Source organism: Salmo trutta, chromosome 4, assembly GCF_901001165.1.
Source record: "Salmo trutta chromosome 4, fSalTru1.1, whole genome shotgun sequence".
Lineage (NCBI taxonomy): Eukaryota > Metazoa > Chordata > Actinopteri > Salmoniformes > Salmonidae > Salmo > Salmo trutta.
This window is the reverse complement of record NC_042960.1, coordinates 55,747,550-55,774,210: the sequence shown is the minus strand read 5'-3', so window position 1 is coordinate 55,774,210 and position 26,661 is coordinate 55,747,550. Positions and strand designations below refer to the sequence as shown.

General features: G+C 41.7%; 1 protein-coding gene across 1 annotated transcript in view; it reads right to left on the bottom strand.

Moving 5' to 3' along the window:
* Nucleotides 1-11,489: 11,489 nt before the first annotated feature.
* LOC115192653 (protein shisa-like-1a) overlaps nt 11,490-26,661 on the bottom strand; it is a 46,007-nt gene continuing 30,835 nt past the window's right edge. Inside the window, exons 4-5 of the mRNA XM_029751407.1 lie at nt 22,946-23,257; nt 11,490-12,263 (exon numbers count right to left, since the gene is read on the bottom strand). Coding sequence (XP_029607267.1) covers nt 12,263; nt 22,946-23,257 — 313 coding nt within the window. The 3' untranslated portion in view covers nt 11,490-12,262. The remainder of the gene's footprint in view (nt 12,264-22,945; nt 23,258-26,661) is intronic.

The following is a 26,661-nucleotide window of genomic DNA, read 5'->3' as shown; positions in this document are numbered from 1 at the left end:
GTTGCTGATAATGGGTCTCTGTACGCTTATGTAGATATTCCATAAAAAATCTGCCATTTCCATCTACAATAGTCATTTACAAAATTAACAATGTCTACACTGTATTTCTGATCAATTTGATGTTATTTTAATGGACAAAAAATTTGCTTTTCTTTCAAAAAGAAGGACATTTCTAAGTGACCCCGAACTTTTAGGTCAACAGAAATGGAATAAAATCAGAAAAAGAAATTGAGATTCTTACAGATGAAAGGTTGGTAAATTATTTCTGATTATGATGTGTGCATGTTCTTCAGAAAATGTATTCTGTTTCAGAAGATTGAATGTTCACATACTTTGCTCTTTATTTCAACAGTGATTCAACTACAGACTGGCTGAGCAGTTCAGACAGTGAGTAAGATATTCACGGTCATCGTTGAAGTACTGTACTGGGTTTTATCCAGAACATTGCACAGATAAACGCTCTCCTCCCTGTCTCTTCATCCAGTTGAGGATTCCGTTGAGCAGCTGCTGAAGCTGGACTCCCACAAGGTTAACACAGTTAAGCAGGTAATAGAGAGAAAAGATGGGTCCTCCATTCCTGCTGATCTGTTGTGTAAGGTGGACCACTGCATTATTAGACGGCGTTAGGAATGATTATAGGACAAGCGTATATTGTCTAGATTTGGCATGGGCCCTCAGATCCTCAAAAAGTTCTACAGCTGCACCATCGAGAGCATCTTCATTGGCTGCATCACCGCTTGGTATGGCAACTGCAAGGCACCCGTCTGAAAGGGGCTACAGAGGTTGGCGAGTACGGCCCAGTATATCACTGGGGCCGAGGTCCCGGCTATCCAGGACCTCTATACCAGGTGGTGTCAGAGATAGGTCCAGACAATTGTCGAAGACTCCAGCCACCCTAGTCATAGACTGTTCTCTCTGCTACCGCACAGCAAGCAGTACCAGTGCACCAAGTCTGGAACCAACAGGACCCATAACAGCTTCTACCTCCAAGCCATAAGACTGCTAAACCAGACTGCTAAATAGCTTATCTAAAGGCTACCTGCTGCTGCTACTGTCTGTTATCTATCCTGTTGCCTAGTCACTTTAACCCTACCTACAGTATATGTACATAGCTACCTTAATGACCTCTTACCTCAGCACATCGATTCGGTACTGGTACTCCCTGTATATAACCACATTATTTTTACTCATCACAGTTATTTGTTATTCACTGTGAATTAATTTCTTGTGTCACTATTTCTACTTTATTGAAAACGGTAAGTAAGCATTTCACTGTTAGTCTACACCTGTTGTTTACGAAGCATGTGAAAAATACATTTTATTTCATTTTATTTCTATACTGGTTCTGATTCAGGGCGAGGCTGATTTGTGTGCAAGGGTGCTATGTAGATGAGATGTGTGACAGCATGAATAATACATATAAATGCCCCTTATCACTCTTACCGTGTCTGACTGACTGAGCATTGCACAACTTCAATATGTTCTCATTAGAGTCTGTCAAAATAGTGACTTTGAATGTTGTTGTTATGGTTAAATGCCAACATATTTCTAATGAGATATGTCTGTAATATTACATCTTTCTATTTTAGGCCATCATGCACTTTGTCAACAAGGTAATGTCAACCCTGGGACTACAGGTGACACACGTGGAGAAACAGGTATGTTTACTGTGGAAAGGCTTTGGCCATTCTGTTTGGATGGGTATTGATCACTACCAATGGCGTGAATTAAAAAGGAATCAATACATTTCCTTTCTGTTCTGTAACACCACACCCACTTGGGTAAGATCAACAAATGGTGTTCTTTCTTTATCAATGTAGTTTGCAGACGGTGTGATTCTCCTCCTGCTGATTGGACAGTTGGAGCAGTTCTTTGTTCCACTCCTCACCCCAGTCTGTAACAATGAGATGGATAGGATCTCATACATGTTCTCGGACTCAGAGGCAGAATGACATTTTTAGGGGATGAATCTGGAGGCAGCTCGTGCTTCGAAGGAAGTATTTATGTGATTGTTTGACTCAATGGTAAGGGCGTAGCTGACATATGATACAATGAATGGAACAAATATCCCATTTGGTCCTACAATAATACTCTACACCTTTACACTATTGAAGATGACAGCAGTAGAACAATGACTTGAGATCCATTTTGTTAATCATCTCACATCCATACAGAGGAATACATGGCTCTGCCCTATAGTATGCATCAGGTTATTGATTTTACTCAATTGTGAGATTGAGAAGCTGCACATGAGTGCATTTACATTGCCCAGGTGTCAGTCACCTGAATATGTCATGGTGTGCTGTGCCACTCATGTCATTATGTGGCTCAGATGGTAGAGAATGACGCTTGCAACGCCGGGATCGTGGTTTCCATTCCCACTGGGTGCCACCCATGTGGAAAATGTATGAACGCATTACTCACTTTGGGAAAAAGCGTCAGCTAAATGGTGTATGATTATCCCTCTCTGTGGTTTAGCTGCACAATCTGGACCTCCTGAATGACATTGAGCTACCCATGCCCAATGTTGACCCCGAAGGTACAGTAAGTGTGTTCATATTCTGTGGCACCCATAGTTGACCTACATATATCCTCACACCAACTTGGAGCAAAATTGGTCTTGTGACAGTGTACTTACAGTAGGAGCCTAAGGAGAATAACAAAAATACCACAGCCACATGTACTCTAAGTTGATATATCTTTGATTGCTCAGGGCTGTAATTTCCACAGCACAGAAATGGCGCTGTGAGACAGTAATGTCAAACTAATTCAGAAGATTTCCTGAATCAAAGGCATTTATCAAGGACGATAGTGATATGCCACAGACTGTTCATATGGCAAGTTGAAGCCAAAATAAGTACTGATAGTTTAAATGAAGCCCCATCACTACACACTAAAAACAAATGGTTCTATGTAGTGTCAAATAAGGCTTATTTGGCTTGTAACCATGGTGCTATATAAAAACTTTTTTTAAGGTTCTATAAAGAACAATGCTCATAAGGTTCTAAATGAAACCTGTACGGTGCTATAAAGAACCCTTTTCTAAGGTTCTATAAAGAACCGTTAAAAAAAGGTGTTCGCTGTGGTTACAACCCTTTTGGGGGCTATATAGAACCCTTTTTTTATGGGGAATGCTTCTATAAAGAACCTTTCTCAATCTCAAGCTTCTTTGTATATCCTTTTCAAGAACCTTATAGGTTTTTAATTCTGGTTAGCCATATTATATTGTTAAAATTCCTTAGGTGTTATTATTGTGTTAATTGACAAGTTGAATCAGGTATGAAAGCTCTGGAAAAGCTGGGGGTCGCTGAGGAGAGAATTGAGAAATCACTGATTTAGTCAACTGTTCTCAAGGCCATAAGTGTTTTTCACAAGACACTACTCATAGTCATATACAACATGTAATGGCATTAAACAACAGATAAAATAATCTGGATTGACACTCTCACTCACGCTTACACAAAAAGAACTGTGCGCATACCACTCCCCAAAATATTTGAATGAACCGCCGCCCCTGTAACGGTTGTCGTCGGGAATGGAGGACCAAAACGCAGCAGGAATGTGGATGCTCATCTTGTATTTTATTTTAAATAAAGTGAACACCAAAATAACAAAACGAGAACGAACGAATAACAAAACAGTCTTGTAAGGCTCACACAGGCAAAACAAGAAACAATCTCCCACAAACACTAAACCAAACACATACCCATATATAGGACTCCCAATCAGAGGCAACGAGAAAACACCTGCCTCCAATTGAGAGTCCAACCCCAATAAACCAGACATAGAAATACAAAAGACCAGAGACCACATAGAAATACAAACATAGAACATTACCCAAAAACAATAAATCAAACGCCCTACTAAATAAACCACCACCCCGAACCACATAAAACAAATACCCTCTGCCACGTCCTGACCAAACTACAATAACAAATAACCCTTATACTGGTCAGGACGTGACAGCCCCTCCATCTCCTTCGGTGCCATTATATTTACTGTACATTTGAATTGTCACTAAAAGAGCAAAGAACCCTTTTGTGAACGGCAAAGAACCATTGCAGGGCTCAAATGGTTCTTTGATTCCCAAAGAACCCTTAAGGACCCCTCTTTTCTTAGTGTGTATGCATGGTGATATGAGTAGTGTTCTGAGGGAGAGCTGGGATTCCGTTGGAATATGAATGAATATGATGATTATTGCTCTGGATGATTGGCTAAAGGGTTTGTCCAAAATGCCACCCTATTCCCTATATACTGCACTACTTTAGTCCAGAGCCATGTGGGCCCTGTTTAAAAGTAGTACACTACATAGGGAGTAAGGTGCCATTTGGGACTGAGACCCACTCTGAGGTCATAATCATTCATATCGAGGCTCTCTCAGGCTTGAAACCTCAAAGGAAGAATGTCACTCTATCTGTTGGCTGTTGCTAGACACTGGGAGTTAACCTTTCTCCACCATACACTGCAATGCCGAGAGAGAGAGAGTTACTGTTGTCCTGTTGACAATATTGATTATTAATTATGTTCATATTTTAAATGTCCAAAGTAAGCTTTGGCAATATGTACATTGTTATGTCATGCCAATAAAGCTATTTGAATTGAGTTGAGAGGATTAAGAAAGAGAGAAAGATAGAGAAAGGGAGATAGTGGAAGAAAGATAGATAGAGGCTGAGTTCACAAACCTGTTCTACTAACACACTGAAGCCTCAGGACCAGAACATCCAATCAATCAGAATGAACCAAATTACAACACAGTCAAAACCAAACTACATTACCTATTGGGAAACACAAGCACAAAGCAAAATGCAGTGCTATCTGGCCCTAAATCGACAGCACACCGTGGCAAACTATTTGACCATGGTTACTGATCAAAACCTTTGAAAAATCCTTACAAAGTACAGGCTCAGTGAGTACAGTCTTGCCATTGAGAAGGGTAGACACAGGAAAACCTGGCTCCCTGTAGAAGAAAGGCTGTGCAACCACTGCACCACAGCAGAACCTGAGACAGAGCCGCATTTCCTGGCAAAATGTAAAAAAATATAAAACAATTAAAGAGTGTCAGACCTCTCTGATGAGAATAGGCGACCCGTCCTGTTGGGGGAGGACGCATAGAGCTGTGGGTTGTCAGCGCACACATTGCTGTCTGCCACAAAATGAGAGACAGTGTCTGACAGACCAACCAACCTGCACATGTCCTCTATGCTTATTGTTATTGTTCAATGTCTGGTTATTTTGACCCTTGATTAATGTTGTTACTGTTGCCCCGTTGACAATATTTATTATTATTTTATTTATGTTAATATTGTAAATTTCCAAAGTAAGCTTTGGCAATATGTTCATTGTTACGAGAGAGAGAGAGAGAGAGAGAGAGAGAGAGAGAGAGAGAGAGAGAGAGAGAGAGAGAGAGAGAGAGAGAGAGAGAGAGAGAGAGAGAGAGAGAGAGAGAGGGAGAGAGAGAGAGAGAGAGAGAGAGAGAGAGAGAGAGAGAGAGAGAGAGAGAGAGAGAGAGAGAGAGAGAGAGAGAGAGAGAGAGAGAGAGAGAGAGAGAGAGAGAGAGAGAGAGAGAGAAATATATAGAGTTTTTTCTTGATTTTTCTTCTGGAAAAAATGTAAATAAAGAAGCTCTGAGCGTTTACTTTCTTTGTAATAATACAATAAGCTGGTTAATTTGCTTGGCAGCATAACCTGTCATTTAAAAGTAAAGCTTTGAGTTGATAACTGTTAATGGTTGGACTGGCACAATTAATTCAACCCAGGAATAAATGGCTGATTTAATTACTTTTTTAGCATCCTTTTAATTATGGGCTAATCTCTGTAATGGAATACGGAATCCCACTGCTCCAGGTCTACAGGTACACACCAGTGTGTGCATTAATTAGGTTAACAGGAGCTTGAGTCCATCTTCATACTGCATTCATTTAATTATTGTGCATTTATATCTACTGAATAATTACCACAGAGGGAAGAGGGATATCGTTGGTTAGATTTTATCTAATGTTGTTTGTGGTTAAATTTTGTGACCCACTTTTAAAGGAAAACTCCACCGAAAAACGATATTTTGGTATTTGTTTCGTTAGTCCATTGTTGATACAGTCCCAAAATGTTTTGCATGTCAGCGATCAAGTTTTCAAGATGTGTAACTTTCAAAATACAGAAATACAACTGGTATGATGCATTTTGCATCATATGATGCTGCATTTGACTTTTTGTGCCAATGTCGCTAATTGCACCCACCTGACCCCCATTATCAATGTTCTAGTGGTTGTAGGTGCTGTCAAAGCATAAATCAATGACTCTAATCACTTCATGTGTCACTGACTGCATCTCTCCTAGATATAGGAGGTCCAATATGCTCTGTTTAAGAGCAGATGAGAATGGACAGAATGTGGAGGAGGATGTAACAAGGTGAAAACATGGGAAGTCCTTTGTCTCAGCTCTTTTCTTACTTGGCCAAAATAAAGATATACATCTTTTTTATCTGAATTATTTTCTATATAAAGCCTTGTGAACTGTTTCAATAAAGTTATAGTTTCAATAAAGTTATGAATTCCTGTAGTATTGTAGCTAGCTGGACTGAAATAGTGAACGTATGTATGAGTGTTTGAGTGAGTGAGTATCATATTGTGTTGTAAGATTCTGAGACTGATGCTCAGGCACACGTTCATTACAGCTCAATGTCACACTTCTCAGAGGGCAGACAGAGAGAGAGTGGTCCTGGCCTGGTTTGAGTTCCCCCTCTTCATCATGTAAATATCCCATTTCAGCAGACAGTTTAAGTGTGCTGTCAGGTCACCAGAATGGTTTCTCTTCACTCAATGTTTTTGGGCCAGCCTTCCAATGTACTGCCCTTGAACTCCCCCATCTCAGGGGATTGGCAGTTAGATTTGCCTGATGAAAATTGTGGACATTCAAAACATTTAAGACAGGCATAGCAAATGGATTATCTGATCAGAGGTCAGATCCTTGAGGACTCTCAGCACTTAGTGGTAGATACAAAGGTCTGAAATTACAATAAATGGAATAGTGAATAAGGGCTGTCAGTCTTGTTTAAGGCTGAGTTCAGTTGGCAGGAAAATAGGTAGTTTGGCATTTGGCTGACCCGGAGGCAGCTAGGCAGAGTGGTCACTAGTAGGCACAGCCACTAAGTCATAAAATCTACTTTTAAACCTAGCCCTAACCATAACCACACTGCTAACCTTAATGCCTAACTCTAACCTTAAAATAAGACCAAAAGTGACATTTCTTATAATATAGCCAATTTAGACTTTGCAGCTGGCCCATCTAGCAGAAATCGCTCAGTTCTGCCTCCAGGGCAAGATTCATGATGATAAACGTCAAACTGTGGAAAATGGGGCTGACTGTGGAGGCAGTGCAAAGATAGCTACAATATTTATTGTTTATGCTTGGTGCTATTATAAAGATATTCATCTACACATGAAAGTTATCTGAGTAAGGGAGACAATTTGACTAGTTTACCGAAATTCACAATTGGCTACTTCAGCTCTCCTCTCTTCTGCTCTTCTCCCCTTCCTCTCCCCTCTCCCCCTACCCTCTTCTCTATTCTCCACCCCCTGTGGGTGTCTCTCTCTTTGAGTGACATCTGATCACCAATGGCACTGTAATGATAATCTGATAACAGTGGGCCGGATAGGGCCATCCAAATGGGCTTTATCACATTACATTTAGACAAATGGCATGAAATGGCAACATTAAGATCCACTTAACGTGGGCTCTGCGCCACAGAAGGGCTCTCTGCCTGCCTCAGAGAGGGCTGAGTGGGAAGGGTGGTAGATGCTAGTGATGGGACGGTCTAATGGGGTTTTGATAGATGGATGCCATCATGCCAGCAGCCAGAGTGATGCTTTTCCCTGCTCCTCTGGAACAGTGGGAGATCTTAGAAATGTTTTGTTTTTCATAGTGATGAATGGGATTAACTAGCTTACACTGTTTATTATAAAGTCTTTGTCCCTCTGGTCTTTTTCCACAATAATTCTATCATAGCAATGAAACAGAGAGGGAGGAAGGTCTGGGAAAATGTGGAAGTGATGGGGAGCAAGGCAGATGGATGTGTTTAGGAGAAGAAAAGGAAGAAAGGAAGAGAGTGAAGGACAGACTGGTGGGATGAGGAGAGAAGAGAAAAGGCGTATTGAATAGAGTCGGAGGTAAAAAAGTGAGAATTTTGGAGAGAGAGAAAGCTGATTAATGAAAAAGCTGAATAGACTTCTTGCTAACAAACCTTGACATCTCCTTGGATACTCTGGCATCTGAGACCCTCCTTCAGCTGTGGCAGACAGGATTCTAATTTAGAACAAGGTATTTAGGCGTGACATGACTGTCTGTGTCTCCGTCTGTCTGCTTCTGTCTGGCCTGTCATCTCCTGGCCTTAATGATGTCTCAGGTCCTAGTCTGGCTGCCTGGGTCGTGTGATTCACCAGGCTATGGGTGGCAGCTACAGGCCACTGCATTGACTCAGACAGAATGCTCTGGCCAAACACAACGTCTGAAACAAACTTTATTCAACTTTTATGTTTTGGGCTTTGAGATTCTGAGTTTAAAAAGGAGCAGCAGACACACAGAAATGTTTAAACACACTGGAAAAGATACAACTTTATTTCTCCCTGGTGGAACAATACAAAGTTAACAAGTGCAGAAACAATTCAACTCATAACTCTACATTGTAGTGGATTACAAGGACAGAACGTGGTGCACGTTATCACCACCACCACACCCACAGTGAGGTACCGACAAATCACTACAAAGCTTCTTTGTACAGGTGGAGATTTACTCTACGGCAACCTCAAGCAAGCGCTACCGATACACCAAGTGTGGAACCAACAGCACCCTGAACAGCTTCTACCACCAAGCCGTAAGACTGCTAAACAGTTAGTCCTGGTAGCTATTTGGTTAACTACTTATTAACTATCTGCATTGACCCTTTTTGCACTAACTGTTTTTACTCATCACATACATTGCTGCTACTGTTCACTATGTCACTTTATTCCTAGTTATTTGTATATATCTACCTCAATTACCTCGTACCCCTACACATTGACTCAGTACTGGTACGCCTTGTATATAGTCAAGTTATTGTTACTCATTATGTATCTATTATTACTTTTAATATTACGTGTTTTACTTTTGTATTATTTCTCTATTTTCTTTCTCTCTTCACTGTTGGGAAGGGACCATAAGTATGCATTTCACTGTTAGTCCACAGCTGCTGTTTACTAGACGTTTAACTGAAGTCTGTGCCCAGTGGGTTGCTAGGGAAGGGGCATTTCCCTATTTATCACGACTACATATTGTTGATGGAAAAGGAACTCCCTGCTCACAGTAGCTTTGCTTTGTTACAGCAGCATAGCACTGTGGCTCCAGAGGAGACGTGTGTTCCCTAGCATATCTGATCTCTGCCATTTCCCCTGCTTTGAGCCCAATTAAATCCCCTTTGTATTGCAGCAGCTGTTTAAAATTCCTGCTCCTCCCAGTTTCCTAGCTGCTGCCACTGCTCTCTCTCACTTTCTGCAGGAGGGAGGGAGGTAGGGAAGGAGGCGGCGGACGGAAGAAAGGAGCGGGGGAGAGAGAAGAGAGAGAGGGGGAGAGAGGGGGAGAGAGGGAAAGGGGGAGGGGGAGGGAGAGAGAGATAGGAGAGGGAGTGACAGAAAGAGAGAGGTTGTGACAGAAAGAGAGAGAGAGAGAGATGAGAGAGAGAGAGCGAGGGAAGAAATGAAGGAAGGAAAGAGAGGGGGAGGAAGAGAAAAAGAGAGAGTGCCAGTCCAGTCCAACCCAATTATTTCAGTTGGTCACATCTTATCTCAGCACTAGGTACAAGTCAACTTATATCGCACTTCTTGTGTTTTAAAAATGATATATTTCTATGATTGTCTATATTATTAGTACTGCACTGTTGGGAAAGAGCTCTTAAGTAAGAATGTCTCTGTACTGTTGTATCCTGTGCACATGGCGAATAAATGTTGAAACTTGAAACATGTCAGCACAGGGTACAAGTTAACTCAAACTGACCAAATCTGAACTTTATTGCTGATTACAACAGATTATAATGTCAGCAAGGGTCATTCTTAAAACAGAAATGTGTAAAATGGTTGTACAAATCCAATGCATTTTTTGGGGCCTGCAGACTTCAGTGAACATATGAATCCAGATAATGACAAAACTCTTTTTTCAGTATTGCTCTTTTAGAATTTGGGGGATAGCTGTGCTGCTCCTTCTGCCTACTGGCTGGTCAGGAGTGTTAGTGGAAATTCCAGTAACTCCCAAACAGAAGTGTGTATAGTTCTGCCCTTTTTATTGGCCCCTACCAAGGACACTGCAGTGTACTGCCTGCTGCATGGTTGGTACGGTCCAGGAATTCTCTGTACGTAATGTACTGGCTGTGCAGCTGCCAGATAGCCAGGTTACAGCTGCCAGATAGCCAGGTTACAGCTGCCAGATAGCCAGGTTACAGCTGCCAGATAGCCAGGTTACAGCTGCAGAATCGGGGAAGAGTGAAGAGAGACACACCCCTGTACTACACTGTATACGCTCTTAGAAAAAAGTGATATCTAGAACCAAAAAGGGTTCTTCGGCTGTCTCCATCGGAGAACCCTTGAAGAACCCCTTTTGGTTCCAGGTAGAATCCTTTCTATTCCAGGTACAACCGTTTTGGGTTCGATGTAGAACCCTTTCCACAGAGGGTTCTACATGGAACCCAAAAGTGTTCCTCCTGGAACCAAAAAGGGTTCTCCTATGGAGACAGCTGCAGAACCCTTTTGGAACCCTTTTCTATACGAGTGGGCCTCCTGGTCTTCCTCCTTCACAATCCTTCCCCTCCCAGCCTGCTGACACAAACATATGCTTTATTCTCTCTCCCCCCTCCCAACACAACAAGGCTGTAATTTATGTATCAATCAGAAAGTACAGTATATGTCAGCAATTAGTTAAGCGCTGAGCACAGCTTTATTCCATCCCTGTGCGGTTGCTAACACCTTTCTTTTTCACTGAAGTGATTATTTTGTCTGCACTCCACTCTTGCTCATTGCTAAGCTGACAAGGTTGCTTGAAGGGGAAGACCACTGTGTTCAGTAAGGTTTTATTATGTTGACATATGTCTTTTCCATAGACTTCACCTTGCGATTAAATCTATCCAGCAGAGAGAGCCTGTTCTGCATCCCAAATGGCACCCTATTCCCTATATAGTGCATTACTTTTGACCTGAGCCCTACCAAATGTAGTGCACTATATAGGGAATAGGATGCCATTTGGGATGCAGACCTCAGATTCAATTCAGTGATTGCTCTGTGTGTGAGATGGTCTATGTTCTCATTTAGGTCAGGGCTCTCAATGTTGTACATTATTGCTGATAAGATTGGCTATTACCGGTATGGTACATTGGTGCTTATAATTTAAGTGAACCAAATTAATATACATTTTTATCATTATTCCTAATGGGTCTCTTTAACTAAAGCCTGGACAGGAAAAGGACTGGACATCAATTTGTGAAGGTTGTAGTAGAGGAAACTTCACCAACTTATGTTTAATTAGAAAAATAATAAGATCACAAAATACACACAAAGGCCTTTTCTGAAGACAGGGTGACACTGTAGAATATAGATATCTCTCGATTCAGGTGAGTCACTTGTCGCTGAAGCAAAATAGTGCAGTCCATCTTCAAGATGCTCAGCGTCAACCTCCATGGTGAATCGCGTAGGATGTTTACCACTCATAGAGTCCCTGACTAGTTTACTTTAAACAAATCCCCAATAGATACAGTACTCCCACAACTTCTTCTGACTACTACTGAATTTAACCCCACACAGCAACCAAGTGCAATCAACACTCAAACACACAAATCAAACAAAGCCTCCTCGTTTGCAACCACATTTTATCCAGTTCACTTCAAGTCTCCATTGGTTTCTTATTAGAACAGTCCCAGCCCATGCAGGGGTATACATGGTCAGTTTCAGTGCCTGTGGCCTGTTCCTTAGCAGTGTTTGGGTAGCAGCAGCTCCATCCACCTGGGCCTTCTGTCGTAGTCTAGACGTCTCGTCATACTCTATCCTCCATAGCCCTGTGTGTAGGAGCTCAGAGGAATGGAGGTGAGCAGGAACTGCTAGCTAGCCGCTAGCGTCCGTAGGGCCAGCCACCCTGTGGTACGTTACTGTGTCAATAATCCAGCCAGACAGAGACAGGTGTCTGAGCCGTGCTATCCTCTGCCCGGCGTCGCTGCTCTCTACTCTTCTACTCATTCATCCTCTTGCAGCTTCACTCTGAATGGAAAAAAAGACAGTGATACACTATTAAAACTCTTATAACGATGGTATTGACAGTACAACCAATGCCCAGCTAAATGAATTAGACATACGCTGTATACTCTAGTTTCAGCGTTCTGCTCTGTTGTATGTTTGCATTGAACAAGGCCAGTGGGGGAAAGGCAATTCATCATTATTGTTGTTATCTTTTTTTAAATTGCAATGGAGTGAAGAATAAAAGCAACAACCATTCCTCTCCATGGTGCTTCCTCTCTACCCGGCTGTCTTTAGTTTTTTATAATATATGTATTAACATTTGTTACAATTTAACAATCATCAGCAGACTTCACCCCCAGACATGCTGCTCCACACACACACACACACACACACACACACACACGGCAGACTTCACTTGATTTAATTTATTTGCTACCCAAACGTTACCACGCAAACCCATTCAGCTGCAGTTGTGGTTGAAAGATAGCATGTGAATATGCAGGAAATAGACACACGCTTTGGAGACAAAAGAAATGACATGAAAGTACCCAGGCTTATTTCTGGAGATAATCTGGCATTAGTAAGTGGTATCTTTATCAGATTATTGTGTCACACTGCTCAGGTAGACTGGCAGGCAGATGACTGCTTTTAGTGTGTATGTTGCTGTATGGTCAAGTTTGGTCAAAGCAATGCACCTACCATACATTGACCATCTGATGAATCAGAAACCAGACTGCCAGGCGATAGACTTGCTGATATGATACACTACATGACAAAAGTATGTGGACACCTGCCCGTCAAATATCTAATTCCAGAAACATGGGCATTAATATGGAGTTGGTTCCCCCCTTTGATGCTATAACAGCCTCCACTCTTCTGGGAAGGCTTTCCACTCGATGTTGGAACATTGCTGTGGTGACTTGCTTTCATTCAGCCACAAGAGCATTAGTGAGGTCGGGCACTGATGTTGGGCGATTAGGCCTGGCTCGCAGTCGGCGTTCCAATTCAACCCAAAGGTGTTCGATGGGGTTGAGGTCAGAGCTCTGTGCAGGCCAGTCAAGTTCTTCCATGCCAAACTCTACAAAACCTTTCTGTATGGACCTCACTTTGTGCACGGGGGCATTGTCATGTTGAAAAAGGAAAGGGCCTACTCAAAACTGTTGCAACAAAGTTGAAAGCACAGAATTGTCTAGAATATCATTGTATGCTGTAGCGTTAAGATTTCCCTTCACTGGAAATAAGGGGCCTAGCCCGAACCATGAAAAACAGCCCCAGACCATTATTCCTCCTCCACCAAATGTTACGGATGGCACTATGCATTCGGGCAGGTAGCAATCTCCTGGCATCTGCCAAACCCAGATTTATCGGCCTGCCAGATGGTGAAGCGTGATTCATCATTCCAGAGAACGCGTTTCCAATGCTCCAGAGCCCAATGGCGGCTAAATTTACACCACTCCACTGACTTGGCATTACACATGATGATCTTAGGCTTGTGTGTGGCTGCTCAGCCATGGAAACCCATTTCATGAAGCTCCTGATGAACAGTTCTTGTGCTGACGTTGCTTCCAGAGACAGTTTGGAACTCAGTAGTGAGTTTTGCAACCGAGGACAGCCGACTGTGAGCTTGTGTGGCCTCCCACTTCGCGACTGAGCCGTTGTTGCTCCTAGATGTTTCCACTTCACAGTAACAGCACTTACAGTTGACTGGGGAAACTTTAGCAGGGCAGAAATTTGACAAACTGACTTGTTGGAAAGGTGGCATCCTATGACAGTGCCACGTTGAAAGTCACTGAGCTCTTCAGTGCAGGACATTCTACTGTCAATGTTTGTCTATGGAGAATGCATAACTGTGTGCTTGATTTTATAAACCTGTCAGCAATGGGTGTGGCTGAAATAGCCAAATCCACCTATTTTTTAGGGGTGTCCACATACTTTTGTGTATCTTAGCCACAGAGGCCTGACTGGAAATGGCTGTCAGGTGACGGTCAGGCAGACGGCTCAGCTCTGAGTCAGGGCCTATGACTGTGGTGGCAGATGCCACCTCGTTTGGTTGACTCTGCTATAGATGACCCTAGCTGGCCTGGTGAGGCAGCCTGGCATGCAGGCAGGCATCACCCAGGAGGTGGGTGGTCCATATGGCACCGGGCCTGGTTGCTGTGATCCGATACCAAATGTTCTGGTGATAATCACCATGGAGATAGAGCTTCATCTCTCGCTATGGTTAACATGCATTAATATGATATGAAATGCTGCTGGCTGCCTATTCAGTTTTCACACTGTCGATGCTACAGTAGTTTGCATTTCCTGCCGTACAGGAAAATTCTCAGCAACTAAAGAGTGATCAAATTAAGATCCTACATCTGTACACACCAAGCCCTGAGCAGCTTGATTGTTGCTCACATACTGTATTATAAAGCCTAAAACCTAGTATCTGACCTAAATGATATTGCAGTTCAGCTATTTTTTATGATGCTCTGAGGCATCATACTAAGTTAGTATCAGTATGGGAACACGAGGAATCCAAAGAGCAGCACTAATCATAGAGAAGGGAAGGCTCAATCTGCCAACATCCCAAAACTGAATCCAGGACCTCTCTCTGGTACGGGGTCCATCAGACATGTGCAATTCGATGGTATCAAGAGAGTTAAGGGTTATCACCCCACCCCTGGGCAGAGACAACTGGCCTTGATGCCAGGCACCACACCCTCATAGGGTAATTTTTCCCCTTAACCATACCACAATCAACTTTTCCCAGTTGAATTTTGTATACATTTTTTTATGATATGTACCCATTGATTCTTGAAGAATATAACTTATAAATGCCTCATGAGCTTAATTCCCTATCATAAATGAAATTATAAGCGTGTTTTACTACAATGTTTGTAAACAAGGTAAATGTAAACAAACATTATATAGCATCAAAACATGGTTAAAATTATACATTTTATATCATGGACCGTCAGTCCTTAGCACTCTCTATGAATTTGAAAGTGGTTCAATTTCTCCAGCCCCATCCCTTAGCTTTTTATAAAAACCGGGGCAGAGAAAACGCTTTATTATTGTTTCAACTGCTGATTGACCCTTTAATGTAGTGAGCTTTGAAATGATTGGTGTATGTTAATTTTAAAGTGATTCAAATGCATTAAAATGTTAATGACGGTAGTATGATAAACTAAAGAAGATATACATTTTTTTCACGTTTTTGACATTTTTATGTTTACTTTTTGAAAATACTAATATTAAATGGCCCAAAATACCAACAAATATAAATACTGACAGGTAGATGCAAAAATGTAATTTCAGCCTGTGGTGCTTGGCCTTAATATGACCAGACATTCTAACCAGATCTGAGACTTTGTACAGATGTAGGATCTTAATTAAAGACAGTTTGCTGTAGCAGGAAAATAATCCTACTGAAACAGCAAATGTGAATTATTATGTGCCTTATAATGAATGGACATTTTTGTAGGGGTTGATACATTTTTTGTAAGGGGAAATCAAGTTAAATTTCTAAATGGAAATTACAAACGTCAGAAGCCTTTTTAAACCTAAAATACACTGCAAGTTTTCAAATTTCCTGAAAGTTATCCTGCAACAGGGTGATCAAATTAAGATCCTACATCTGTAACTGTCAGGAGGAGATCCCGTTTCATTATTGAGCTCTGAGTGTTTTTTATTTGCGCTGTGCTGGGAGCTTCCAGGAACAGCTGTGTGTGTTTACTGCTGTGTAAAGGCTTGCTACAGGGCCCCAGTGGACCACAATGTCAAAAATATATCAGTTATGTGGCCATGTGCTCATGTGCTCTCCATGCACAAATTGTCAAAGAAAGCATACTAAAGCCTTGGATCTTTTTCCTGTTATGAGCCAATATAGTCCACAGCTTCTTATCAATCATGGCATACTTGATACTGTCATGATCCCACTGAGCATATTATTTGTTCCACTTAACCAACGGGGACTTGTTGTCTGTTGGACTCATCGGTTCCTGTAAATACATGGCTGTGCATGAATAACTGATTGTGACTCTTCCTTTTAGCTAGAACATACAGTACCTGGTTAAACATTCTGTATTTGATAAGGCTGACTTCAATACCTGAACAGCAGAATTTTTATAAATCTATCCACGAAGAGAAAGTAATATCAGATTCCCAGACCGCCTACGCTGAGCCAATAACAGATTTAAGTCTGTGCACACATAACAGCCTTCTCAAGTAGAATCCCAGCTAGAAAATGTGGTTCCTTAGAAGTTGTAGGAACGTACATTTTTGGTTTCCCATTGATTCTGGGAACGAAGCCATAACTTTCCTGACTGAACGTTTTTAAACTTTCAGAGAACCGAAGTGAACATTTTTCCTGTTCTGGTAACGTTAATCTTTAGGTTGCAGGGAGGTTCTGAGAACGTTTTACTATGGTTCCCTGAAAGTGTTCCTGGGATGTTTTATTAACGTTCTGAGAATGGAAATTATAGGTTATTTGAAGGTAATTAAATAACGTTCTCAGAACATGTTTCAAAAAGACTTTTAGTAAAACTGTTAACTTAGTTTGGGTTAACTGTGTTGAACTACAATCACAGAAAGGACACATGGAATTTTATCTGCTTAATCTTTAATCATGCAAACACATTTATTTTTTTATTGTGGCATGGCGTCAGTGAGATTCAAACCAATGCTCTTCTGTTCTCTATCCATGGAATTAGTCCACTGCGCCCCCAGAATGGAGCTAGCATGCCATGTTTTTTTTAACTCATACAAATCTGTTAATTTTTGTCTATTCAAACAGACCCCATTTCAAAGGAAACAAGCACTCAATAAGATCACACACTTAACAAGATAGAGGATAGAGATAGTTTTGTTGACACTGAGAACGGAATGTATATGTTTTTAAATAACATTCTTAGAATGTTATTTGAACATTACTAATGTTTTCTTGTGGTTTTTGTGGAAAGTTTTCTTAATTTTCTGAAAACTTGACTTTAAATAGAACCATGAGAAAACCTGTAGAAAGCTATTATGCTGAAGTACTGAAATTCCCACAGAACATTGTTTCTTAATACTTTCTAAATGTTCTGAGATCATGACTTTAAATAGAACCATGAGGAAACCTGTAGAAAATGATGTAAATTATGTATGTTACGTTATGTACTGAAATTCCCACCTAAGAAACATGGATCTCAGAAAGTTATGTGCTAGCTGGGTATCCTGCACCATTCCCAGAACGTTGTGGGAAGGTTGTATGCAAGATAACCATACGACCACCATGCTCTCACCAAGCTCTAAGAAACATATGGTTCTCACAACGTTATGTGCTAGCTGGGATTATGGTAAACAGTGTTCCCACACATTAACTTGCCATGCTGCAATTCCTCCCCACAAAGAAATAGATGCAGAGAAATGATCTGATACTTTTGCTGAAGTATTGTTGTGGCAGGTGGCCTAGTGGTTAGAGCGTTGGACTAGTAACTGGAAGGTTGCAAGATTGAATCCCTGAGCTGACAAGGTAATAATCTGTCGTTCTGCCACTGAACAAGGCAGTTAACCCACTGTTCGTCATTGAAAATAAGAATTTGCTTTTAACTAACCTGCCTAGTTAAATAAAGGTAAAAAAAAAAAATGGTTGTAGATTATGCTCCAGTTTGGTGACCTTTGACCCCTATTTCTGTTGGTTTACATCCGACTAACAAACAGATGTTCCTCTAAGTATGAATATAATTCTCAGCCATTACCCATCATCCTCCCTGTTCCTGGGGTTACGGCTCTGTCACTTGCAACTTAACTCAAGACCATCTGATGATAACGCATTGTTTGTGTATTTATTTTGGACAACAAACTTTGGATCCTATTCAGTCACAACCGACTACAGAATTTGCAGTGTAAGACAATAACAATGTGATTTTCATCTCGTACCAGAAAAACAGCTTGTGATTGGACAGAGTCTTTAGCCTCAGTCTTTGAGATGGTATAATCTCAATGTTTGTATCATTTGGAAGAAAACATGATTTGTTATTCATAACTTGTACAGATTATGAAAATGTCATAACAAATGAATGCTTACTGAAAGCACTCGCTTTGAACTTCCTAAGCCAAACTCAGCTTACTCAAAACAATAAAATGTTTTGTCAAATATTACATATTTATTTTCAGAACAAGATCATACTGTTGCTAACACATCCATAACAACCTTACGGAGTCATAATGCAGTCTTCACTACCAATCATCTATTACAACAGTATGTATTACCATCAAGTAGCCTATGGATGCTACCTTCCTATAGGCCTACTTTGTCTTTTATCCACAATGTGAATCCTGACCCAAACCTAATCCATTTTCAAAGACCCTATGTTCTGTGTGAAGCTGGCCTGTTTCCAGTAGGAGTCAAGCATCCCTGACTGAGACTGATGAGGCCTCTCAGACTGAACTGACTGCTCTCTCTAACAAGGTGCCTCTGTGGACATGTCTGGTGGCACAGGTGTAGGATCTTTACAATGATTTGACCAGTATTGTCACAGCAAAATAATCATGCAGCACAGGATTTGAACATTTAGTCAATATTGTTGCTTGATCGGTGGTTAGCCTTTTAGCTGGCCAAAATTAGGCTACATGCAATACTGTTAATATAACCATGTGCTAGTGCAGGTTTTCAGGGAATTTATGTAAATAATTAAGCTAATCTTATTCTAAGAAAATAAGAGTGGTACAGAAATGAACATTAAATTATCTGGCAACAGCTCTTGTGGACATTCCTGCAGTCAGCATGCCAATTGCACGCTCCCTCAAAACTTGAGACATTTGTGGCATTGTGTTGTGTGGCACTTTTTACAGTGGCCTTTTATGGTCCCCAGCACAAGGTGCACCTGTGTAATGATCATGCTGTTTAATCATCTTCTTGATATGCCACACCTGTCAGGTGGATGGATTATCTTGGCAAATGAGAAATGCTCACTAACAGGGCCACTGTTTGCTCACTAACAAAAACAAAAAACAAATTTGAGCACACAATTTGAGAGAAATAAGCTTTTTGTGAGTATGGAACATTTCTGGTATCTTTTATTTCAGCTCATGAAACATGGGACCAACCCTTTACATGTTGCATTTATATTTTGTTCAGTATAATTATGCATATATTCATCAATAGGACAGGCTCTATGGACAGGTGTTTCTGTGAACATGTCCCACTGGTAGTTACTAGGAATGTGTTCACCGCTAGCACAGATTCTGTCTCAGCTCAAAACCCTGACTCTGACGGTCTGGCACGGCCAACAAACCCATTTGTCATATCTCTGCTCTCATTAACTTATCATAGACAGTCAGAGAGATGGCTTGGCCAGAGGACTGATGTCTGTCTGTCTGCCGTTCTGGCTGTCTGGCTCGTAGTGAGAGCTCTGTGTTTTGAGTACAAGCCAGCTCCTCGACACCAAGAGAATGTCTGAGACAGAGATTGATCCAATCCTTTGATGAAGATTGAGGTTATTCTGACTGTGTTGATCCAATCCTTTGATGAAGATTGAGTTTGTTCTGATTGACATAACTTTTTTTTGATTGAGGTTATTCTTCCAGTTGTTCTTTGATATACAGATATACAGTGCATTTGAAAAGTATTCATACCCCTTGACTTTTTAAACATGTTGTTATGTAACAGCCTTATTCTAAAATTGATCAAATATTTTTTTCCTTCATCAATCTACACACAATATCCCATAATGACAAAGTGAAAACAGGTGTTTAGACATTTTTGCAAATGTATATATATATATATATATATATATATATATATATATATATATATATATATATATATATATATATATACATATATATATATATAAAATAGAAATACCTTATTTAAATAAGAATTCAGACCCTTTGCTATGAGATTTGAAATTGTGCTCAGGCACATCCTTCTTCCATTGATCATCCTTGAGATGTTTTTATAACTTGATTGGAGTCCACCTGTGGTAAATTCAATTGATTGGACATGATTTGGAAAGGCACACACCTGTCTATATAAGGTCCCACAGATGACAGTGCATTTCAGAACAAAAACCAAGCCATGAGGTCGAAGGAATTGTTCGTAGTGCTCCAATTGTGTTGAGGCACAAGGTTACCAAAACATTCCTGCAGCATTGGAGCCACCAAGACTCTTCCTAGAGCTGACCGCCAAGCCAAACTGAGCAATCGGGGGAGAAGGGCCTTGGTCAGGGAGGTGGCCAAGAACATGATTGTCACTCTGACAGAGCTCCAGAGTTCCTCTGTGGAGAAGGGAGAACCTTCCAGTAGAACAACCATCTCTTCAGCACTCCACCATCAGGTCTTTATGATAGTGTCCAGACAGATGCCACTCCTCAGTAAAAGGCACATGGAGTTTGTCAAATGTACCTAAACGACTCTCAGACCATGAGAAACAAGATTCTCTGGTCTGATGAAACCAAGATTGAACTCTTTGGCCTGAATGCCAAGCATCACGTCTGGAGAAACCCTTGCACCACCCCGGTGAAGCATGGTGGTGGCAGCATCATGCTGTGGGGATGTTGTTCAGCGGCAGGGACAGGGAGACTAGTCAGGATCAAGGGAAAGATGAACGGAGCAAAGTACTGAGAGATCCTGATGAAAACCTGCTCCAGAGCGCTCAGGACCTCTGAGTGGGGCGAAGGTTCACCTTCCGACAGGACAATGACCCTAAGCACACAGTCAAGACAACGCAGGAGTAGCTTCAGGACATGTCTCTGAATGTTATTGAGTGGCCCAGACAGACCCCGGACTTTAAATCGACCTAATATCTGGAGAGACCTGAAAATAGCTGTGCAGCGACACTCCCCTTCCAACCCGACAGAGCTTGAGAGAATCTGCAGAGAAGAATAGGAGAAACTCCCCAAATACAGATGTGTCAAGCTTGTAGTGTCATACCCAAGAAGACTCAAAGCTGTAATCGCTGGTAAAGGTGCTTGAACAAAGTACTGAGTAAAGGGTCTGAATAGTTATGTAAATGTTATATTTCCGTTTTAAAATTGTAATCAATTTGCAAACATTTCTAAAAACCTGCTATTGCTTTATCATTATGGGGTATTGTGATGAGGACTTATTATTATTTTTATCCATTTTAAAATAAGGCTGTAACATAACAAATTGTGGGAAAAGTAAAAGGGTCTGAATACTTTCAAAATGCTCTGTACATGTGGGTCGAGGCTGGATGTGTCTCTCCAAGATACCATTGGTTGTCTCTCACTTTCCTCCTCTAAGTGGTGCGAGTGACTGAAGGAGCATGTTGAGACATGATATGGTATAGAGTAGGTGACTGCATGTGTGTGTGGGAAGATGTGACACAAGTGAGTATGTGTGTGCGTGTGTGTAAGGTTAGAACAGGTGAGGGCATGAGAGTGTGGCGAGGCTCAGTGTTTCTGATTCCCATCATCCTACGAAGTGTTTGGTGGCAATCAAATCAAAGTTTATTGGTCGCTTACACAGTTTAGCAGATGTTGTAGAGGGTGCAGCAAAATGCTTATGTTACTAGCTCTAAACAATGCAGTAAAATGTAAACTGTACACAATAATAAAAAATTATACAAGTCAAGAAATGTCGGTACGAATCCAATTAACAACCAAATAGCACTGTAACAGTAATGAAATGGTAAATAATGTTTTGTGTCATTTTGGACCACCAACATTTCGCACATAATTCATTTTGCTGACACAAAAAGATCCCTCCTTGTCTAGCGTATTTAGTTTTGTCAACATATGGAAAGTTTACAGACAAATTAGCTGTTCCCATCAGGCCTGTTGGGAATTTTTTTATCCAACATTTAGGCTACTTTACTTTCATAAAACGGTTGGATGGAAACCTGGTTACAAACATGAAGTTTGTTAACAATTCCAAGAGGCATGAGGGGAAAATTCTACCTTCTCCCGTCCTACAGCCTAGGCTATTTTCCTATCCAATCCCACTTATAACCAAAAATCTGACTCCTGTCCCACATTAACATTCCTAACTTTATTCTGTAATCCATAGGTTGCATTATCAAAACACCTCTCTCGCCTATGCATGTCAAGATACCTCTATAACATTTCCCCGCTACTCTGCGCGGTCTCATACTTGCTTAGAGCTTCAGTAGAGAATGTATGAGAGTTTTTAAAACTGATTTGGTATTTAAACTATTTCTACTCCCCGTTATTCATTAGCTTATCTGCTATCTGAAAAGGAGATGGGAGATATTCTGTCATTCGTTGAAGGAGGTTATCTAGCAAGCTTAGCAACTTTGGTCATTTGGCTTTTGTTATACAGTTACAAAGTTTGTATGATTCGACAACGTTTTGTGTGTCCTGGAGCGCTCTCTGTGTTTTAAATGCTTCAAATGTATCCCGGGACTCTAGGTATAAATCTGAATTATTCCCGGTATTGAAACTTGGTCTATGCTGGAGATGCCAAATCTCTTCTTAGAGAGAAATATTGTGCTGATGGTTTGCTATGGTAACTTTCACTTAGCAACATTGTAACATTCAACGAGACAGAGAGCAAGACAACATGAGGTGATGAACCCTGAGGGAGAATATGCTAGGCTCCCTTGTGCTTTCTGCTGTACATAATTAAATCATGAGCACCAAATGGCATTTGAAAAGTGTTACTTTCCTGATCCTGACAACTCTATACAAGTCCATACTGTATAATGCACAATGAGTCTGAATGGACATCCACTGTGTGACGGGGTGACTCACCAGACGGTGGGTGTGTGGTAGGGGAGGAGCGTGGGGCTCTGGCCCTCGCCTCTGAGGCTGTGTCTGGGGTGGTGGTGGCTGAGGGCCATGGGGTGACCCTGGGCCTGGTTCTGGGTCTCACTCTCCTCTCCTGGGACCGGCCGGTGCCACTGGCTCCTAGCCTTCTTCAGCCAGCGCCCTCCCAGACCCCACTTCTCCAGGTAAACCCGACACAGCTCATAGTTCATGGCAGAGTAGTAGAGGAAGTCCAGGGCTAGCAGCACCATGACGAAGAAGCCATAGATCCACACTCCTACCAGGGCTGTGTAGTTACTGTAGAGAACAGATAGGTGAAGAGAGAGACGGAGTGAGAATGGCGTGAAATATAATTCTAAATATTTTTATGTTGCATTTCAAGCATATTTTTTTGTAATTTGATATTACGGTAAAGGAAGTGCTTTACTGAGATGTAAAGGGGACTCTCATAGCCTATCCATTTTAATAACTTCATCACTCTTCAATATTTTGTCCCAGTATTCAACACCAACACATTTCATGTATTTCACATGACATAAGGATTTATGTGGTGCATTAAACCATTTGCGGGATTCACTCTCCAACCCATAAATCGCTGCAAGGTAAAAATGAGTGCAAATAGTTTCCAATTACACTCTACCTCCACGGACAGCATTATGAATGAGTCTTGTAATAAATGTCTTGAGGATGTTAGTAAGATGATGATTTTACGGAGCAGAGCTGTGCATTAGAAAAGGGACTACCCAGGAAGATACTCCCCATTCCTATTAGAATGCAAAACTCCAAAGTCGACTTAAAATGATCATTCTGACCAAGAAAGACAGATGAGACAGAGGATGTTACGGCCAAAGTGAGGTTTATCATATGGAGGGAACACCAAAGCTTGATGATTAGTTGATTATTATCAGCTGTGTATTGCTAGGGTAAATATCAAAACGTGCAACCCTTGGGGTCCCGAAGTCCGAGTTTGGGAAACCCTGGTCTAATACATAACATGCTGACCAAATAGCTCCTTGGATGGCGTTGTAGATATTTCACAACACCAGGAATAATAACCCCACCATGGTCACTAGCTTTGCAACTGCACTCAAACAAACCCAAATAAAACCCCTGGTTACCTTGTCTCACTTCCCTCACCGGGCCTGTGTGACTTATAGCTGACTGTTTGCATAGCTTAGCAGTCTATGGTGATGTGTAAATCTGTCTGTTTAAGGCCAGCGGGGCCATTCAGGAGTGTATTTAAGTGAACCTAGAGTAAGCAAAGGGGACTGTTTGGACAGCTGTCTGTGTGGAGAGATTGATGAGAGCAGACTCACCACACAGCAACAACAAATGTTAGATAACGTTAAACAAGGCAAATTTCCTAATGCATACACATGAAGTCATCACCTGCTAATACCAGTACATGGTGCAATCATAAGCTACAATAATAGACTAGCTCATGCTCCTAACAGTAGACAGAACGCTCAGAGTCTCAGACCCAGAGCTATTGCCGGTTTAACCTGGGGCCAGTGGTAAATATCACCACTTCAGCTGTGTAGTCCAGAGCGGAGGAGGATGAAATGGCCTCCCATTATGTTATCAGCCACTAGATGTAATATCCTGACCTCCCAGAGGGGCTGTGTAACTGGCCATAGAGAGCACACGCTGAGAGGTTATTAGAGGAGAGGGTAGAGAGAGAAAGAGAGAGTGCGCGAGAGAGAGCACTATGTTTCTGTTTGTCACTGAGCTCCTTCCCACTCTGGGAGGTCATTCCTCCCTGTCTGTTCTCTTACTGAGCTCCTTCCCACTCTGGGAAGTTATTCCTCCATGTCTGTTCTCTTACTGAGCTCCTTCACACTCCGGGAGGTTATTCCTCCCTGTCTGTTCTCTTACTGAGCTCCTTCCCACTCTGGGAGGTTATTCCTCCCTGACTGTTCTCTTACTGAGCTCCTTCCCACTCTGGGAGGTCATTCCTCCATGTCTGTTCTCTTACTGAGCTCCTTCACACTCTGGGAGGTTATTCCTCCCTGTCTGTTCTCTTACTGAGCTCCTTCCCACTCCGGGAGGTTATTCCTCCCTGTCTGTTCTCTTACTGAGCTCCTACCCACTCTGGGAGGTTATTCCTCCATGTCTGTTCTCTTACTGAGCTTCTTCCCACTCCGGGAGGTTATTCCTCCCTGTCTGTTCTCTTACTGAGCTCCTTCCCACTCTGGGAGGTTATTCCTCCCTGTCTGTTCTCTTACTGAGCTCCTTCACACTCTGGGAGGTTATTCCTCCATGTCTGTTCTCTTACTGAGCTCCTTCACACTCTGGGAGGTTATTCCTCCATGTCTGTTTTCTTACTGAGCTTCTTCCCACTCCGGGAGGTTATTCCTCCCTGTCTGTTCTCTTACTGAGCTCCTTCCCACTCTGGGAGGTTATTCCTCCATGTCTGTTCTCTTACTGAGCTCCTTCACACTCTGGGAGGTCATTCCTCCCTGTCTGTTCTCTTACTGATCTCCTTCACACTCTGGGAGGTTATTCCTCCCTGTCTGTTCTCTTACTGAGCTCCTTCACACTCTGGGAGGTCATTCCTCCCTGTCTGTTCTCTTACTGATCTCTACCCGGTTGCTGCAGACGGAGCTGTTGGCTACATAGAGAAAGATTTATATTTAAGTCTGTCATAGTACTGTGTAGTATAGTGTAGTGCAGTGTAGTAGTGTAGTGCATTGCAGTGTAGTCAAATCAAATTTAATTTGTCACATGTGCCAAGTACAACGGGTGTAGACTTCACTGTGAAACGCTTGCTTACGAGCCCTTCCCAACAATGCAGTTAAAAATAATAATAAAAAGAAAAATAGTAACACAAGAGGAATAAAATACACAATAATGAAGCTATGTTAGGGGGGACCAGTACCAGATCAATGTGCAGGGGTATGAAGTATTTGAGGTAGATATGTACTTGAAGGCAGGGTAAAGTACCTAGGCATCAGGATAGATTATAATAAGAGTAAAATAAAGAACAGAGTAGCAACCGCAGCATATGATCAGTGTAAAAGTATGTAAGTATGTGTTTGTGTGTGTGAGTGAGCGTGTATATAGTGTGTGTAATGTATATAGTCTTGTGAGTGTGCATAGAGTCAGTGCAGATAGTCCGGCTAACCATGTAATTAACTATTTAGCATTCTTATGGCTATTTAGCAGTCTTATGGCTTGGGGATAGATGCCGTCTCGGAGTCTGTTGGTCTGAGAGCTGATGTTCCGGTACTGTTTGCCGGACGGTAGCAGAGTGAACAGTCTATGGCTTGGGTGGCTGGAGCAATTTTTCACGACTGTGCAGGTGTGTGTGGACCATGTTAAGTCCTTAGTGATGTGGACATCAATGAACTTGAAGCCCTCGACCCGCTCCACTACAGCCCTGTCGATGTGGATGGAGGCATGGTCTCTGCTCTTTCTCCTGTAGTCCACAATCAGCTTCTTGGTCTTACCGACATTTGTAGTGTAGTGCAGTATTATAGTATACTATAGAATATTATACTATAGTACAGTATAGTAAGATACAGTACACTAAAGCACTTTATTAAACTTTGCTGAGCGATGGCATCCGCAGGCAGCCCACCCACTCACTCAGTAACAAAGCCTCAGCTCTTCACTGCTGTGGTTCTGATTCTCTCTGTAGGTGTAGATCAATGTCAATGTGCCCTTTGAGCACCAGTCAAATGGTGTCAATGAGTGGGATA